This window comes from Aegilops tauschii, chromosome 2 (genome assembly GCF_002575655.3).
Source record: "Aegilops tauschii subsp. strangulata cultivar AL8/78 chromosome 2, Aet v6.0, whole genome shotgun sequence".
NCBI classification, from domain to species: Eukaryota; Viridiplantae; Streptophyta; class Magnoliopsida; order Poales; family Poaceae; genus Aegilops; species Aegilops tauschii.
The window spans coordinates 3453728-3470433 of record NC_053036.3 but is presented as its reverse complement, the minus strand read 5'-3'; the positions used below and the strand labels follow the sequence as shown (position 1 = coordinate 3470433).

At 43.4% G+C, this 16706-nt stretch overlaps 2 protein-coding genes and 1 pseudogene across 3 annotated transcripts; 1 reads left to right on the top strand and 2 right to left on the bottom strand.

Moving 5' to 3' along the window:
• Positions 1 to 29: 29 nt before the first annotated feature.
• Positions 30 to 4793, top strand: LOC109751677 (uncharacterized). Its single transcript, XM_020310563.4, has 13 exons — positions 30 to 224; positions 350 to 453; positions 545 to 662; positions 768 to 849; positions 938 to 1008; positions 2129 to 2170; positions 2321 to 2445; positions 2532 to 2625; positions 3006 to 3250; positions 3331 to 3436; positions 3525 to 3630; positions 3880 to 3966; positions 4357 to 4793. Exons 1-13 carry the CDS (start codon positions 106 to 108, stop codon positions 4507 to 4509), a joined length of 1452 nt encoding a protein of 483 aa, XP_020166152.1. The 5' UTR covers positions 30 to 105; the 3' UTR covers positions 4510 to 4793.
• Positions 4794 to 5953: 1160 nt separating this feature from the next.
• LOC109751674 (uncharacterized) lies at positions 5954 to 15585 on the bottom strand. Of its 2 annotated transcripts, none has more exons than XM_073507652.1 (10): positions 15391 to 15585; positions 7845 to 7937; positions 7670 to 7738; positions 7431 to 7516; positions 7292 to 7331; positions 7044 to 7201; positions 6872 to 6954; positions 6707 to 6786; positions 6535 to 6609; positions 5954 to 6435 (listed from the first exon to the last, which is right to left on the bottom strand). In XM_073507652.1, exons 5-8 carry the CDS (start codon positions 7329 to 7331, stop codon positions 6777 to 6779), a joined length of 291 nt encoding a protein of 96 aa, XP_073363753.1. In that variant the 5' UTR covers positions 7431 to 7516; positions 7670 to 7738; positions 7845 to 7937; positions 15391 to 15585; the 3' UTR covers positions 5954 to 6435; positions 6535 to 6609; positions 6707 to 6776. The 2 variants fall into 2 exon arrangements, with proteins under 2 accessions (XP_073363753.1, XP_073363754.1); XM_073507653.1 differs by lacking the exon at positions 15391 to 15585 and adding an exon at positions 8118 to 10234.
• The window catches only part of LOC141020631 (putative disease resistance protein RGA4), a 355307-nt pseudogene continuing 349311 nt past the window's right edge, over positions 10711 to 16706 (bottom strand).

Sequence of the window (16706 nt, the reverse complement as noted above, 5' to 3'; positions counted from 1 at the left end):
TTCGGCCCAGCCCAGTCTTGTATCTGGGACGAGGTTTGTTAGCGACCCGGCCCGCGTGTTAAACCCTCGTCTGGTCCCGTCTCCCTCCCCCCTCCGCCGACACCAATGGCGCAGCCGCCGCCGCCGACGGCGGTGATACCGCGGGAGGCGTGGGAGGGGTGCAGCGTGCTCCTCGACGTCAACGACGGCGACCGCCTCGCCTTCTTCCGCCTCACCCCCGGCGCGTATGCACCTCTCCCCTCCTTCCCCTCTTTAGCTTCCTGCTCCGGACGAAACCCTAGCTAGCTGTCCGTGCGGCCGCGCTGACGTGTTTCTCTCTGCTGTTGTGTTGTGTGGTGTGGCGGCGCAGGACGGTGAAGATAGGGGACAAGAGCTGCTCGCTGCAGCCGCTGCTCGGCCGCCCCTTCGGCTCCCTCTTCCGGGTCGGCCCCGACGGCCTCCTCCCCTGCCAAGGCAAGGATGAGTATGTTAGTCTTTTCCCTTCCACTTCATCTCTTCACTCTACTAGTTAATAACAATGGCTGGCACTGCTTGATTGGTGCAGACGATGGTAAGCCGCGAGACGCCGGCGCCGCGCAGGATGAGACCAGGGACAATAGGTCCCTGGTCGACAACAACACCGCGCAGACGCTGTCCAGCGAGGACATAGAGGCGATGAAGCGGTGAGGACCCGACCGACCGTTTTCCATGTGTCCTGGCTCACCAGCATATTTATCTGTCTGTTCTCTGTCATTTAATGAGATCTTGGCGTCGTGCGGTTTTAATAGGGAGGGTGCGAGCGGCGACGCGATCGTGGAGGCGTTGATAGCGAATAGCTCCACATTTGGAAATAAGACCGTGTTCTCACAAGTGAGTACGGCTTACTTATTGGCTAGCTGATTCCTTGCTGTTTTGGAGGACGCTGAGGGCTGATTTCGTTTGATCGTTCTGGCTGCAGGAGAAATACAAGCTCAAGAAACAAAAGAAATATGCGCCTAAAGTGCTCTTGCGACGCCCCTCTACCCGAAGGTATCTCATGCCGCCCTTTTTCGTGCCAGGAAAAATATCAATATCTTTTTGAAAGCGAATACTGTCAAACCTGTTGTGCTGTATGAGTCATGAGCGTGGCAATCACGTATGGGAGCATATGTAGTGTTTATGTGAATACAAAGATACATCTTCTGATGAGCCCTTTGTAGTGGATGTTTGGTCCAAACTAGTGAACCAATATCTCTGAACTCTCAAGTATCTTCTTAACTGAAGTTTGAAGATTGTTGTACTGTATGAATGAAGTAGGAGAAGTAGGAAAAAATCATTGATTAATTTATAATTTCGTACAACAATTGACGAAAACACATCTAGCGTATAGGCTGTTGCTCTCTATTTCCACATCACCACCATCTCTCTATGGCAGTAATCCAGTCTGTTGTGCTTAATTTTACATAGCCCAGCCAACCTTAGGTCACACCAACTTCTACCAGGTAGTGGGCTACAATGTGCAATTTGAAGGCATTTGAATACACGCTTCCTCTGTGTTTTTCATCAAGAGATGCAGGAACATAATGATTATATATGCTATCATCATTCATCAATACAACCGAATGTGTGCTTCTTAATCTCAATATGACATGGAACATGGTGTATCAATTGATAAAGTGCGTAGAGAGGGAAAATAACAAGACTAAAACGAAATGTTTGTGAACTTATAGCCTGTGGAATTTGAGTCGCACAGCTGCTCTTTTGAATATTTTTGTATCCTCAGTTTCATTAAAAGTGGTGGTATAGGGTATTCAGAACAAGAAATAGCTTGTGGCTGCATAAAAGTCGCAATGCAAATTAATTTGTTAAGTTGACATATGGATATGTTGTTGGTTGGGATGGGGATGGGAGGGTTTTAATTTTCTCTTAATAGAGCATGTAAGTTTTCCAGCTTTTGACTTGAAAGATTACCAGGTGAACTGGATTTAACTCAGTTATTTGGAAAGTTGGCATAATTTTGAAATAATATTGTTGTAACTTATATTTGCAAGTGTTTGGCACTTGAACAAATAATTGCCTTTTAAATTATGCTCATTGGATTTAGCATATACTACTAGAAGTGGAAGGTGTGCAAAATTATCTAATATTTCTGTTCCCTTTTATGCTACAGCATTTGTGAGACATATTTCAAGAAGTATCCAGCTCGAATAGGGTAATTAATTCCCTTTCATTTCTTGCTGGAGCCAATCTATTTTTTTCCTTTTCATCATCAGTCAATTTCTTGATCTTGTTTCCTAGAAACAACGGAAGTGTATAGCTATAGCACTTAGTTACATAACACTGTCTTTTCTGTGTTCCTCAGGTTTATGCGAGTTGATACGCTCTCGCTCTTGTTGTCAATGGCAAATGTTGGTGCATATTCAGATGTGCTTGCCGTTGATATGGTTGGGGGTTTAGTTGTTGGAGCTGTAGCTGAACGCTTAGGAGGTAAATTATGCTTGTGCATCACCATTTTAATGCAAACAAATGTTAGTTACAATAATTATTGATTGTATCTGTTATTTCTATTATAGGTACAGGATATGTTTGTAGCACATATCTTGGATCAGCGCCCAGCTCCATAGACATAATAAGAATGTATAATTTGAACAGTGAGATGACCAGCAGGTAAATCCATTTCTTTAGCACTATATGGCTTCTCATTTGAAGATGTTTCTCATTTAAGGAGATAATCAGTTAGAGAACCTTTGGATTGCAAGCAGGAGTATAAATTCATACATCAATCTGAAACACTACTTCTTACCCTTAAAGTGTCTATAAGAGCATACTATGAATGTTGGTAAATACAGATTTTCAGTACCATTCTTATCATTATGTATTATATCTTGAAGTGTCATCTATTATTTTTATCACTATGAACATGGAACTGTATGAAGCAGTTGAAAATTATAACTGAAGTAGCAAGTGCCCAATCCAATACTTCAGTATATAATTCATATAATTCTTAAGAGTTGCAATTATAATGATCATAAACACCCTCCATTCAGGATTTTCCAGGCACCACTTAGCGACCTGTGCTCCTTGAAAACATCTGGCGATGCTCCTGGTAGCATTCAAGGTGATGAACCTGGTGTAGTACCAGACGAGAGTTTTCAGTCATCCCTGGAAAAACCATCTGATACAGAAGTATCAGATGGGAATGCGCAGTCAACGACAGCGCAGCCAATTGATATAGAGGCCCCTGAGCCTGCAACGGATGAGCACCTTAATCAAGGTGACATTTCTATGCCGGGTAAGCAGTGATCAATCTATTACGAAGAACTTTCCATGAGAGTGGGATGTTCGATCTACTGATGCTATTTTGATCTGTAGATTGCAAAGGAAGTAATGGCAATTCAATAGCTCCCAAAGCGCCGAGAGCAGGAAAAGCACCCTCACCGGAGAGGATGAAATATTGGGGAGAACATGGCTTTAGCAGGTAACGTGAAATATACTCCATCAGTAGAAAACAGCTGCCGTATGCGTCTAAATATTTTCATTAATATACTGGTTTTTTGTTAATGTAGTTTGATTGTTGCTGCTCCGGGACATGAGGTGGAGAGTGTGGTTGCTGATTTGCTTCCACTCTTGTCTTATTCGGCCCCATTTGCCATTTATCACCAGTATCTTCAGGTAAATCATTGTTCTTTACAATTGATACAGATGCCAGTTCCTACAAAATGTTTGTCTTGCGGCATTTCTGCAGATTACTTTCCTTTATAGGTTGAGTTTTCTTTTAAAGAATATCCTGTCGCTTCCCTGAAACATTAGCTTATGTGTTAAATTGACCCTTTCTTTGTTTTATCCTTGTTTCTGTTTGCTCATTTTGTAAAATGTGGTTTTGCTGTTACTTATCTTTTGCTTTCTGGTGTCTACATGCAGCCTCTTGCGACTTGCATGCATAGTTTGCAAGTATCGAAAATGGCTATTGGGTTACAGATAACTGAACCCTGGCTTCGAGAGTATCAGGTCAGTATGCTGGGCAGTTTTCTTCTTCTTGTTTTTATAAGCCTGCTTAATAATACCTCTTGCCAATAAGGAATGTAGAGTAATAAAATGTTTAAAGGTCCATATATGGATACCTGTCTGAAGCCTAAATTACCAAAGCATGGCTGTTTATAAACCAATTTTGTTGCCACCCTACTTGAGTACTAATAACTGCTGGGTTGTGTGGTGTGTGATGAGCAACAAAATTGGTTTATAAATGCGAAAAAATGGCATCTGAATTATAAATGTTACTTATAAATTCAACAAGGGTCTGTGACTAGTGTCACGAATTATGCAGGTAAATCATCTATAAAAACCAGAAACTGTGGTGATTTCCTTGTTTTTTTCAATCTCCCTTGCTTCTGGATGCAGGTCCTTCCATCGCGCAGCCACCCACACATGCAGATGAACGCATTTGGTGGGTATATCTTGAGCGGCATCCGGGTACACAAGCCAGACCCCTTGGGAGCACGAGTGCAAGAGAAGTCATCTGGCGCAACGGAGAGCATGCTTGTCTCGTTGTAACTTCTTTTTTCTACGGGTTGCAGCGATACGGTTTGCGTTGCGGCCTAGCTAGGTCGGAGGAGTATACTTGTAAACAAGTATGTCTTGCATCCTTCCCCTGTGGGAAGGACATGTAACATATGCCGGCCGGCATTCGCCTGTGTTGTAACTGTGGTCATTTCACATCCCAGTTTTGATTAGTTCACTCTCGTACCAGTGGAACATTGATAGGCCATGGACATGGTTTTCCGCACCGCCCGTTTACCGCTTCCTCTAAGAAATTTACCACCATGAATGCTGAATCATACCTAGTGACTTTGCCTAGCCAACTTGTTCTGTTGTCCGAAGAAACTTGATCCGTTTTGCTGTTCATCAGAGTCAACCCTCTTTGAATGAGAAAACGAATTTGGAAAAACTAATATGAAGCACACATTTAGTTAGTCTGCAAAAGCATATTTCAATGTAAAAGCTTTGGTAGTAAAATTTTGACTTCTTTCCAGTGGGCAAGGTTTGGGTTTTCGGTACTAGGAACTCAAATATCTGAAATTTCAAAAACTACTCAGAATTGTTCTGAGATTTCTTATTAAATTTTGAGAAAAAATATCTGCTATATTTGAATTTGATTTCAAGCGTGTCAAAAGATTTCATATCAATTTTCTTTTGATACCCACTGAAACTACCAATGAAATGGTGAACTCTTTTTTGTAGCTTTGACAACACTTGAGGTAAGAGTCAAGGCCATGGAAATTATCCCGCCATTGCTAACTCTCGCCCATTAGTTCGAAAACTACATATGGGTGTGAATATCTGGTTTTATATATTTGAGGGTTATCGCTCCGCTAAGAATTTGGAGGTGAAAAGGATCCTCTCCTGAATTTTGTCAGAAGTACTACATGTTTTTCCCTACATACTGGTGATGCTAAGCAGAGAACACATTCTGATGATGCTAAGTAGTTGGTGAAGGAAGGATTTCATGCTAGTTAGAGCTGACAAGCCAAGTAACAGTTCAGTGTAACTAGAAGGAAAGGCGCCTTGCTGTGCCGTCACGACTCGAGAAGTAAATATGGATGCTGATAGAATGTCTCATCAGATGATGACAATGATAATTTATATGTAGCATGTCTAAGATGTTTCATCACTTCAAAAGAGAAACTTCATTGTGTACAACATCACAAAGTTAACAGCTGCTACCAGTTCTGAAGCACAAGACCATGCAGTTCATGGAGAAGAAAAGAAGCTCATATATTTGACGAGCATCTTGAGCCGCTCGATGCACAAAATGCAGTAAAATGGTACTCCTCTCCTCTCCTATGGTGATGATGATATCTTGGGCCCTAATTTGGCGATGATCTACAGGATTTCCAGAACACAACTGAAGGTCATGGCTTCAAGCAAGCCAGATGAGATCAGCAGCATTCTTCTCCTGAGAGGAACAAGTAGCAGCAAAGGAGTGACAAGACCCAACTAGTTGACAAAACTAAATTACTCTCAGATCACACCTAGCAGCCAGGTGAATTCAGAGGATGGCCGTGACAGAGAATATATAGTGAATTAAGGATACACGTTCACGCCAGCCAGGACATGGCGGCTGGGATTTACCCCAAGTACAGGAAGTTGAGCTCCAGGGCTATCAGATCGATCTGGCGTTTTGTACCCGTTACAACCAGTGAAAGGTAACTTCTTTTTTGAGCTAGTGAAAGGTAGCTTTTATAATGCTAATAATGTAAAAGCTGCTGAACAAGGAGACAGTAAAAGTAATTCAAATAGTGGCAGCTCTAGTCTTCAGAGCCGTTGGATGCACGATCAAGGGTGTGGCAGTGTGTCGGAACTCCGTGGAAAGTGGTGGTACGTTGCTGTTAGATTTGATTGAAGATAACCGTTGGGTGTCGATTTCTTCAGATAACATGAGAAGTGTCGATTTCTTCAGAAGATGCAGTCTGGTTGTTTCTGAAAAGGAGATGTGTAAGTAATTGGCATGGTTCTGCCGGTCAGGGTCAGATTATTTTATATTGTACCACACTAATACTGAATGACCGAGATACTAACCTAGGAAAGGCTTCTTCTTCATTAGCATTCTTATTCCGTAGACTCGCAATTCAATTCCTTGGCAGCACTCCAATTCTGAAACGTTTTCCAAGTTGGTTAAGCTACTAACGAGAACATGTCAGCTAAGCTAGTGTACTTCTTGCAGAGTTGCATTTCATTGTGGCCTAATTACCTCACATGAATAAACGTTCTGCTGGAGTTGCAGTTCTTGGCGAGAACCGTGAGTACAAAACCTTCACCAATTACTCACACCTGCAAAATTCGACCAGCCATTCGATCAGCTGATTATTCATAGCGCCCCTCTACACAGAGCAGACATACATAGCCTCCTTCTTACCTTTGCAGTGTCAGTTTTTCGTGATGAAAGGCTGTCATCTGCACATTAAGGAAATGGTAATCTTTCTTGTTTGCCATTATGGCCTGCCCAGATGAGTTGCTTGTTAGTTAGTACAAAAGCATCATCCCTCCGTGTGATTAAAATGAAGCAGATCTGAATATTTAGACCTGACCTTGATCCTTTTCTTGCACAATGCAGCAGCAAACACGGGGATACCTTCGAAAATATCATATGCAACAACAGCTTGACAATGCGCTTTGGGGGATGCTATTGGCAATGGCTGCAGCAACTCCACAGCGACCAGCATGCGCTTAAGATGGATTTGGCACACTGCATCAGAGAAAGAATAGAATAAGGGGCAAGGTATCAAAGATGTCACAAGGAACAGTTGACAGTTAAAACTTAAAACTGCATCCACACCTTTCCCCGAACTCAATCTTTTTCTTCCGAGGAGATTCATCTACAAAACGGAGCAAACATCATAACTGAGATTAGCTAACCAACAGTACATGAATGTCTGACTGAAATAGGTAAAAATATATCAGGGCAAGGTACTTACAGTCCCATCAGTAGATAGGCAGGTTTCGCATGTAAATAGTTGGGGGCACCAAGTAAATTCCCGGCATTAATCGACATCCTGATTCACTGTTAATAAAGGTAATTTACATATTAATGTTATACCAAGATGGAACACGTAATAAACTAGTGTTATTTATAAATATAGGCTACGATCATGCACCTTAGTGCCATAGTGGAATTTTACAGTTTCAAAATTATACATGACCTGCAATGCATTACCTTGAGAGTGCTACTGCTGCCTATGCTCTAAACTGGCTCCACACATGCACTGATATTCTTCTGAAGATCCTATATGCCATTAAACAACAACAGTTATGACAGATGCAAGAATACCTTGTATTATTAGAATGTAGACTGAATTGAAAAACTGCAAACCTATCAGCTGCAAGTATACCTGGATGGCAAAACTTCAAACATGATCAGCAGCAAAACACTGACAATCCGTTGTTTTCCAAAATTATGCCAGATGATCCATTGGTCCCTAACACTGAAGATTTTACAGGCATACCTTCAGTCTTCATGAGTTTTGGACAAAATGTAACATAAGTGGCTTGAAATCCCACCAAATAAACATAAGAACACCTGAACAGCAAGCCAACAGAAACTAGAAATGCAAGAACACCTGGTACTGACAGCAACATAGCAGTATATGAAAAGAAAAAATCACCTTAATATCAGTAGCTTGACCCGAAGTCTCATTTATTCCTTACTGATGTCCTACTGCTATTTTGAAACTTGCTGTCTCATTTATTCCATAATTATTCCTTACTGCTGATGATATGAACAACATGCCATGCACATTATCCAAAATAGATACAATGATTTTCTTTGCCCTTCATCTATGCTTGTTATGTTGACATGGTAATCCAGTAGTGTGGTGAAGCTCCCCGCATTATGAACAATGCCAAATTATGCTATTGATATTTTGAACTTACTCTTTATTTTCTAATTTGAAATTGGATAGAATTGACAGAACAGTTATCATCTTTGTTTATACACGTGCAAAACCTGTCATCTCTCTGCTTTGTTTCAGGGTGATATGCCTGATGGCATGCATAAGTCTGCTGAAGGCTGTGAGACAAACCCAACATATATTGCAGCAAAGAAGGCAAAACATCTTGAAGATAGCGAGACAACCCTAAAGTCTTGTCTTGATGCAGTGTTCAAGTTACTTGAGACTAACAGTCAGACAAGCTCACCGAATTCGTTGTCTGAATCAGTTCGACTTCTTCAGTCCCAAGTTCTAGCAGAAAGACATTCTGCAACTCAACTTCGACTTGAAGTCCTATCTCTAAGAAAGATTGCGGAGAACACCAATGAGAACCTCATCGCTAAACAGCTACACCTGGAAGCTATGACCGACATGCTAGGCCGGTCTCACAGCCTTGCTCAGCAGCTTGCGCAACAGTTCCCCCGCAAGGCTAACCTTTCTTGACCTGTCTTGGAAGTGGTCTCAGTTCAGTATTATTTTGTTACGCCGCAATGGTGCCCAGTTTTTGTAATCTGCTTCTTCGTTGCGCTTTATGATCACTGGTGGCGAAATTCGATGCCCAGTGGATGTAATATACCTTAAATCCTTTATTGTATAGTGTAGGTTTATTCTTAGTTACTATGCCGTAATTTCTTTATTGTATAGAGTAGGTTTGTTCTTAACTCCTACTAGTTACTGCCATCATTCGCTATCTGAAAAAAAAATCAGATGTAGTCGACCGGACCGAAACATTCGACTCTAACGGGCCAGGTTTTAGCGGGCCACAATTGGGCCGGCCTGCGTCTTTCTTGGGCCCGAATGATTGGGGCCTTCACACATTGCGCCAGGCCCAAACTTACACCGGCCTATATTTTAGTTGGGCCTTTTGTTGACCCAGCGCTTAGTTTGGCCCAGGTAGCGTTGGGCCATTAACAGGCTGAATATTGTACTGGCCTGTTACGGCCGAGATGAAACCACGGGCCTTTAGCAGGCCAAAATGCATGTTGGGCCTCAATTTTCACTAGTCGTCGACGGGCCTTCAGCAGGCTGAAATGTAGACCGGGCCGTTTTGGGCCCAGTTAGCTCACGGGCCGTTACCAGGCCGAAACATATCTCGGGCCTTAGTTGGCCCACTGATATCATGGGCCTTTAAGAGGCCGAAAGCTTAGCACAGGCATCAACGGGCCGAATTACGCGACATGCCTTTAACAGGCCCAAAGTCACGTTGGGCTTAACTGTTGCCACCTTTAGCACGGGCCGTTAGTGGGCCCGATGTCCCGTCGGACCATATATGGCCCATGGGCAGCACGGGCCATTCCCAGGCCGAAAGTCACACCGGGCTGAAATGGGCCCATGTCTACATCAGGCCTCTAACAGGCCGAAAGTCACTGGGCTGTAGTTGGGCCCAAATATTCGGCGAACAATTAACGGGCCCACAAAAATCTTGTGGGCCTTTACCTGGGCCGGCCCATTATGGCCCGCGAAATCTTGTGGGCCTTTAGCTGGGTCAGCCCATTATGGTCCGCAAAATCTCGTGGGCCTTTAGCTGGGCCAGCCCATTATGGTCCGCAAAATCTTGTGGGCCTTTAGTTGGGCCGGCCCATTTAAACTTGATGGGCCGTGCCACGTGTCGACGTATCATAGGCGCCTTCTGTCCAATGAGTGGATGACATCTGTCCCAACGATGAGCCGACACGTGTTTCCTCCAGCCAATGATGATTTTACACGTGGAAAATCCCCATTGGTCGCGGCTGTTAACGGGTTATCGGATCCAAAACCCGACCCGATAGCTTAACGGCGTTCCGTTACGGTGGATGCCACGTGTCGGTCACCCTTGACGAAAGCACTTCTGTGACGCGCGATTTATCGTCATGGAAGTGGACACTTCCGTGATGATAATTTTGGTAATGTCATGGAACACTTCTACGACAGCACAGGTATGACTATCTTGATTCTGTCATAAATTTGTCATGGATGTACATGCATGACAAAAAACGCGACCTACTTTGACAAACACGTATCATCACGGAAGTGTATTTTTTTGTAGTGGTATGACAACAGACTGCACGAATCTCAGCTGTGCCAAACGGGCAGGATGGATGGGAGAAAACACAGTGTTATTGGGCAGGATCTCAGGAAAAGGGCAAAGTGGAAAACACAAGAAAGTATGTTTGTATTACCTTGGATCAGAAGTCTATCATGACTTTGGGGATGGTTCCCATTAACCCCCTCCACTGCTGTTTTAGCTCCTGGTTGGAGCACCATCTGACATTTAGCTCTTGCAGTAATTTGGGGAGGCCATCGTTGGGTAATGACGAGATGCTTGGACAGTGGTTGATTGATAATTCCTTGAGGCCGGTAAAGTTGCGCAGCCCTGCAGGGAGGAGGAGCAGAAGGGCGTTCTCTTGCTCCCTGCTGAAGCGCTTCATCCCTTTGTAGTCCCACCCATAAAGTTCCAGCTTGGTGAGGGCAGAAGAGAAGAAGCTGCAGACGGGTGCTCCTTTATGTTGAAAGGGCGTTCCTTTATGTTTTACACTCATCTATTTCCAATTTGGAGAGCTTTGGGAGGTGGGGGAGGAGATCTGTCAATTCCTCCCCACTATTACCATTTAAGTCCCAGATCCGCATATGCTCAATAGGGAGCTGCCATTCCACATCACCCTGACCTCCTAGTGGCCCAACCAGAGCATCTGAATGAAATACAAACAATGTCTTCAAGGAGGTTAGCATCAGAAGGTGCTTCAACTCCAGACGTGGGCACCTGTTGAGTGTGAGCTTCTCAAGACATGTTTCTTTATCAAAAATTAACACTTGGTCTATGCTATGCAAATCACTCTCTCCAATAATTTCCACTTCTGCTCCATTGGATGATTTTGAGTACGTAAACTCCTTTAGCATCTTTGCACATCGTATCGTGACACAGCGTAGACGTTCAATCCAAGAGATGGGAATCACTGACGAGAATTCTGGACAGTCCCATATCTCAAGCTTTTGTAGTTTGGGAAACCAAAGTGGGAGCTGCCTTTCCACATCACCCTGGCCTCCTAGTAGTCCAACCAGATCATCTGAGCTTTTTACAATCAATTTCTTCAGTGACGTTAGCATCAGAAGGTGCTTCAACTCCAGAGGTGGGCACATCTCCAGTGTCAGTTCCCCAAGACCTGTGTCTTTATCAAAAACTAACACTTGGTCTAAGCTACGCAGATCACCCTTTCCAATAATTTCCAATTCTGCTCCATCAGATGATTTTGAGTATGCAAACTTCTCTAGTTGCTTTACAGATTTCATCGTGACAGAACACAAACTTTCAATCCAGGAGATGGGAATCACTGACGAGAATTCTGGACAGTATAGTACCTCAAGCTCTTGTAGTTTCGGAAACCAATCTGGGGAAACAATGTGGTTTGAGAAAGGAAACCCCAAGAGTTTTGAGCAATCTCTAATAATCAGCACTTGCAAAAGAGGGAACATATGAGTATCCAGTGGCAACAAGTCTCCACCCAGGGAAGAGCCTTCTTTGGCTGGGTAAAGCCATTTTCGAAAACTTCCTAGGCTAATGAGTTCAAGCTTTATTAGCATGCAAAAGCTCTCCTCTATAATAAACTCCTTCGGTCCAGTAATGTCCTCCAACCTCAGTTCACGAAGATCCCACGCCTTCCCTAAAGAAGGGAAAACATCCCAAGAAACACCATCAAGATAAAGAAATTGTAGAGCCTCAACAGTGAAGTCATCACCCAGCCATGTTGGACAAGAAGGGCCTCCGTGCCCTCTAATGCACAACACTTGAATATCTCCATGTGGTTGAAGTCTCTCAAGAACCACTGCTTCCACACCAGGCTCAACACTTGTCCGCCCACTATCCCATTCCAATGTTAACTTCCTCAAATATTTTTTCTCCATCAGTTTTGCTTGACCTGCTTCTTCTACAGTATCTATCTTCTCAAGGTTGTAGATGCCAAGCTCCCTTAGCTTTGTCAAGTGCTCTAGTTGCTGTGGTTCAAACCCTTCGCTTTTTTTGTTAACTTCAAATACCTTTAACTCTTCTAAGAGTTTAAGTTTTCCCACACAATAAATATCAGAATGAAGCCCATTATATGGGACATAAAAATGGCATAATTTGGCAAGGTTGCTCATGTTTTCGGGCAAATCATGACTGCCACCCCACAATCGAAGATCTAAAATTCTTAAATGATAAAATTTTGAGATGCTAAGTGGTAAATGCATCTGACTCTCATCTGTCCCTAAACATAGGTATCGTAGGTGGACTAGTCCTGAAAAGTTATGTAACATTGACTCCACTGAACAAAGCATGCTGGGCAAACGAAGAACATGAAGAACATTCACTTTCCCAAAAAAATCACCAAATATCTTGACAAAACCTTCATCCAATTTTCCAAATAACATCAATGTATGTAAATGTTCAACCTTAAATCTTGTCTTCAGTTCTTCCAATTCACTCTTTAATTTTTCACCAGACACTTCATCATATTTCCCTAAGTCATCTGTGCTTATAGACAAGTGACAGGTGGTTGGCTGAATCTCCATTGATCCAACACTAGGGAGACGTAAACTAAGACAATCATAAGATGCAACCTTCAATGCCAAATCATGCAGTAGGTCATGCATAACATAACGCATACCATAATTAGGTTTCTCCTCTCTGAAAAATCCATGGATGACTAACTCATTTAAATTGCTCAAACCTATGTCTTCAAATGTTTGGTTTTGACCACTAGATACCAAAATATCTAGTGGCACAAGAGAGAGAGTCTACCTTGATACCTTGTGATGTGCGGCGGTCCAGATCCAGGTGCTGCCGTCGCCGAGAGTCTCTCGGCGACGGAGATGCAGGCAAGGGGGAGGAGATGAAGCAAAGCAGCAGGGGGCGAAGGCAGGGAGAAGAGAGCAAGCGGCAGAGAGAGGGCGAGTTAGTGAGTGTTTCGTCCTCAAACGGATCTGATGTACATTGGATGCTCATTGTTATCTAGTACTCCCTCCGTTCCAAAATAGATGACTCAACTTTGTACTAACTTTAGTACAAACTTGGATCATCTATTTTGGAATGGAGGGAGTAAGTAGTATACTAATTAAGTATTAGCGGGATAGCTGCACTTGTCACATGGATTTAAAAAGATAGGCTAGTGGCTGTCATGTGCTACAGATAAACTTCTCCCTCCATCCAGTGTACTTGGCCTTCACGTATTTTGAGATTCGAAATTGGTTTGGCCAACAAAATGCAGGGTATCCGCCACAACAAACATGTCACTGAATTTGTACTCGAATAAAGTTTCCAATGCTATAATTATTATGACATATGGCTCATGTGTTATTGGTCAAACTATTGGATAAGGTTGAATCACAAAATATGAAAATGTCATGTAAACCGCCGATGTGTTAAGCCAAGACTTTGGTCAACAACTGCTCTACTAACATGTACTCCCTCCGTCCCACAATATAAGACATTTTTGCAAGCTAACATAGCTTGCAAAAACATCTAATATTGTGGGACGGAGGTGTTAGCTTGCAAAAACATCTAATATTGTGGGACAGAGGGAGTAATTAGTAAAAGGTGCGAGCTATTTAGTGGCATGTAGGCGTTGGTCCATATAAACAAGAGAGATGTGTGTGTGTGTGTGTGTATCTAGATATGAGCTACTACCTTTACTTGCTATGCTATATGATGTCTCCCAATTTGTATTGGTGATCAGCAGGTACAAATCATCAACTGAACTAATCGCTACCCAAGCAAATTAAGCAATAGTTAAAACAAGACTGGGCCAGCTGCGGGTCTCATGCTGGTGGCGTTGCGGTCTTCAAGGCCAGATGGCCGGCACAAGGACATGCCATGTGAATGAGCTTGGTAAGCGAGTGTTAATTAATCAGCGATTAGACAAAGCTAACGCGGTATATCTGCTTTGCTTGAAAAGCACAAGTGTGAGGCGAAAGCACTAGGCAGCTGCACAAAGCCAAAAGTAGTTCTGCAGTAATAATAATCAGGCTATTAGCTCCACTTGTCACACAGACTCAAAAAATGGACAGCTACAAATAACTAGTAATAATAACCAATAGGAAAAGTAACTCCTGTCGCCCCATAATATACTCTGTACCTATCGGGGAGAGGCTCGCTGGTCTTTTTAAGAGGAATACAACATGTATTTTGATACATTAGCCCAAGGCTCTGCTAAACAGTTGTTCTACTAACATGTGCTCTATATGTTAAAGATAGATTTTACCACTCCATTAAAAACAGAGTAGAGAGAGCAGCGTGCAAGGCTGTACGACAGGCAAGTTTGAGAGTGCTAACAACACTGGACATCCATTCGACCTCTGCAGCTATGTCTGGAGTTGATAGGAGTGAGGGTGGGATCAAAGGATTACATTTGGTTTGGCTGCTGGACTTGGCAAGCGAATGGGCTCATTCAGTATTGAAGTCTCTAGTGATATAGTACTAGTGCCACTGAACTGAAGGAGCCTCAGTTGTGGTGCCCCTGAAGAAGTGATCAAGCTCAGGCCAGGCGGGCCAGCGATATGCTTGAGCCAAAGATGTGTATGTCCATCTACACATTGCTCCCACCTGATCTGATCAACAAAACTAATTGCAACTCTAAGAGTAAAATAAAGACTAGGCTCTGGGTCTGGCGCTGGTGGTGTTGCGGTCTTCAAGGCACAAGCACATGCCATCTGAACGAGCTTGGTAAGCAAGTGTTAAAAGACAGGCAGCTAGACTCGAGTTGATGATATTATAGTACTTGAATTGGTTCCCACAAGGCCCAGCTCTATTCGTTTCAAGCTCAAGCTCGTCTCTTTGATGTATGGTGGCCATTAGTACTTAATTTATGGGTACGTGCTGTATTCCACTGGAGGCAATTGGGTGGTTGGTTGATGACCCTTGTGCTCGAGCTAGCGGAAGGAACCTTGTGGGAATAAACGCAAGCACCTGCAGGGCGCGGGCAGAGCGGTGAGAGCTGACCTCCTTGTTGGTGGCGCTTGCTTCCAGTTCCAGTCCCAGCGGATGGAGGAGAGGGCAGGCGGGCGACCATGCCGACAGCGGGGAGCAGAACAGCAGGACTGGAAGACGAGGCGCCGTTGGGCGTCTCCTCGCCGTCGCCACCGTGGTCGGGACAGAGCAGGGAGGAGGGAATGGTGGTGGGTTTTTTTTTGGAGGAATTTTTTTTTTGAGGAATGGGAATGGTGGTGGGTGGGTTGGGTTGGTCGAAGGTGGGCCAGGGCGGTGCTGTCACTGTTCAAGGGTATCCTCATCAGAACTAAAACAAAAAAAATGTAACACTAGTGCCTTGTATAGCGAAAATTCATTTCTGCACTCGAGCTCATCTGCACCCGCACTGATGAAGAAAGACAAATTGGAGGTCTGTACAAATGTATATTGTTCATGTACTGTTTTGGTCCGATTTGTCTTTTTTGCTGAGAGCTGCTCGGATGTCCAAATGACTTGAAATTCGGAGCGGGCCTCACGCATCAAATTGTCTACCACATAAAAAAATGGAATTTTTTGAATTTGTTTTAAATTTTTTACGATTTTTTCTCTAACCAGGTGCATAGTTGCATTCTCTCAGGAAAAAAAAATCTCAAAAAACTAGTGCATCCATTTGTATTTGTAGGTGCTAGTTAAATAAACTACTCCCTCCGATCCTAAACATATGCCATTTTCGAGGTTTTAATATGAACTACATACGGAGCAAAATGAGGAAATCTATAATCTAGAATATGCGTATGTATGTCTGTATGTAGTTTGTACGAAATATCTAAAAAGGATTATATTTAAAAACGAAGGGCTTAGATAACACCCCGCGCGTTGTCACTGAAAAACTAGTATACCAAGCTGTAAAATCTCACTATGTGTATACAGCACCCCCGTACGGATATGGTGTTTAGTTTAGGGGTCAACATCGGAGATGTCCTTAGATCATCTCTAGCAGACCCGTAAAAAACGTCAGCAAGATGAAAAGGGGTCCATATTAGATACCGCAAAACGTCCTCGTCCTATAAAAGTTATACAGCTCCACTAAATAAGGCATCTTGTCCCGTAGATAACTAGGATTGGAGGCAGTTTTTGCAGGGACCTATAAAAAACAAAAAATAATTGGCGATGGGGAACTTTCAGCTCCCGCACCTTCCTTCCTTGCCACCGCCACCATAGTCCGATCTTGATTCCGGCCATTCCTGCCAGCTCAGGAAGGGGAGGAGACCTCCGACCAATTCGACCCAGGCGCGTTGCCGTCGTCTGGGCTGGCGGACATCAGCCACAAGCAGCTGCTGCCGCATCCA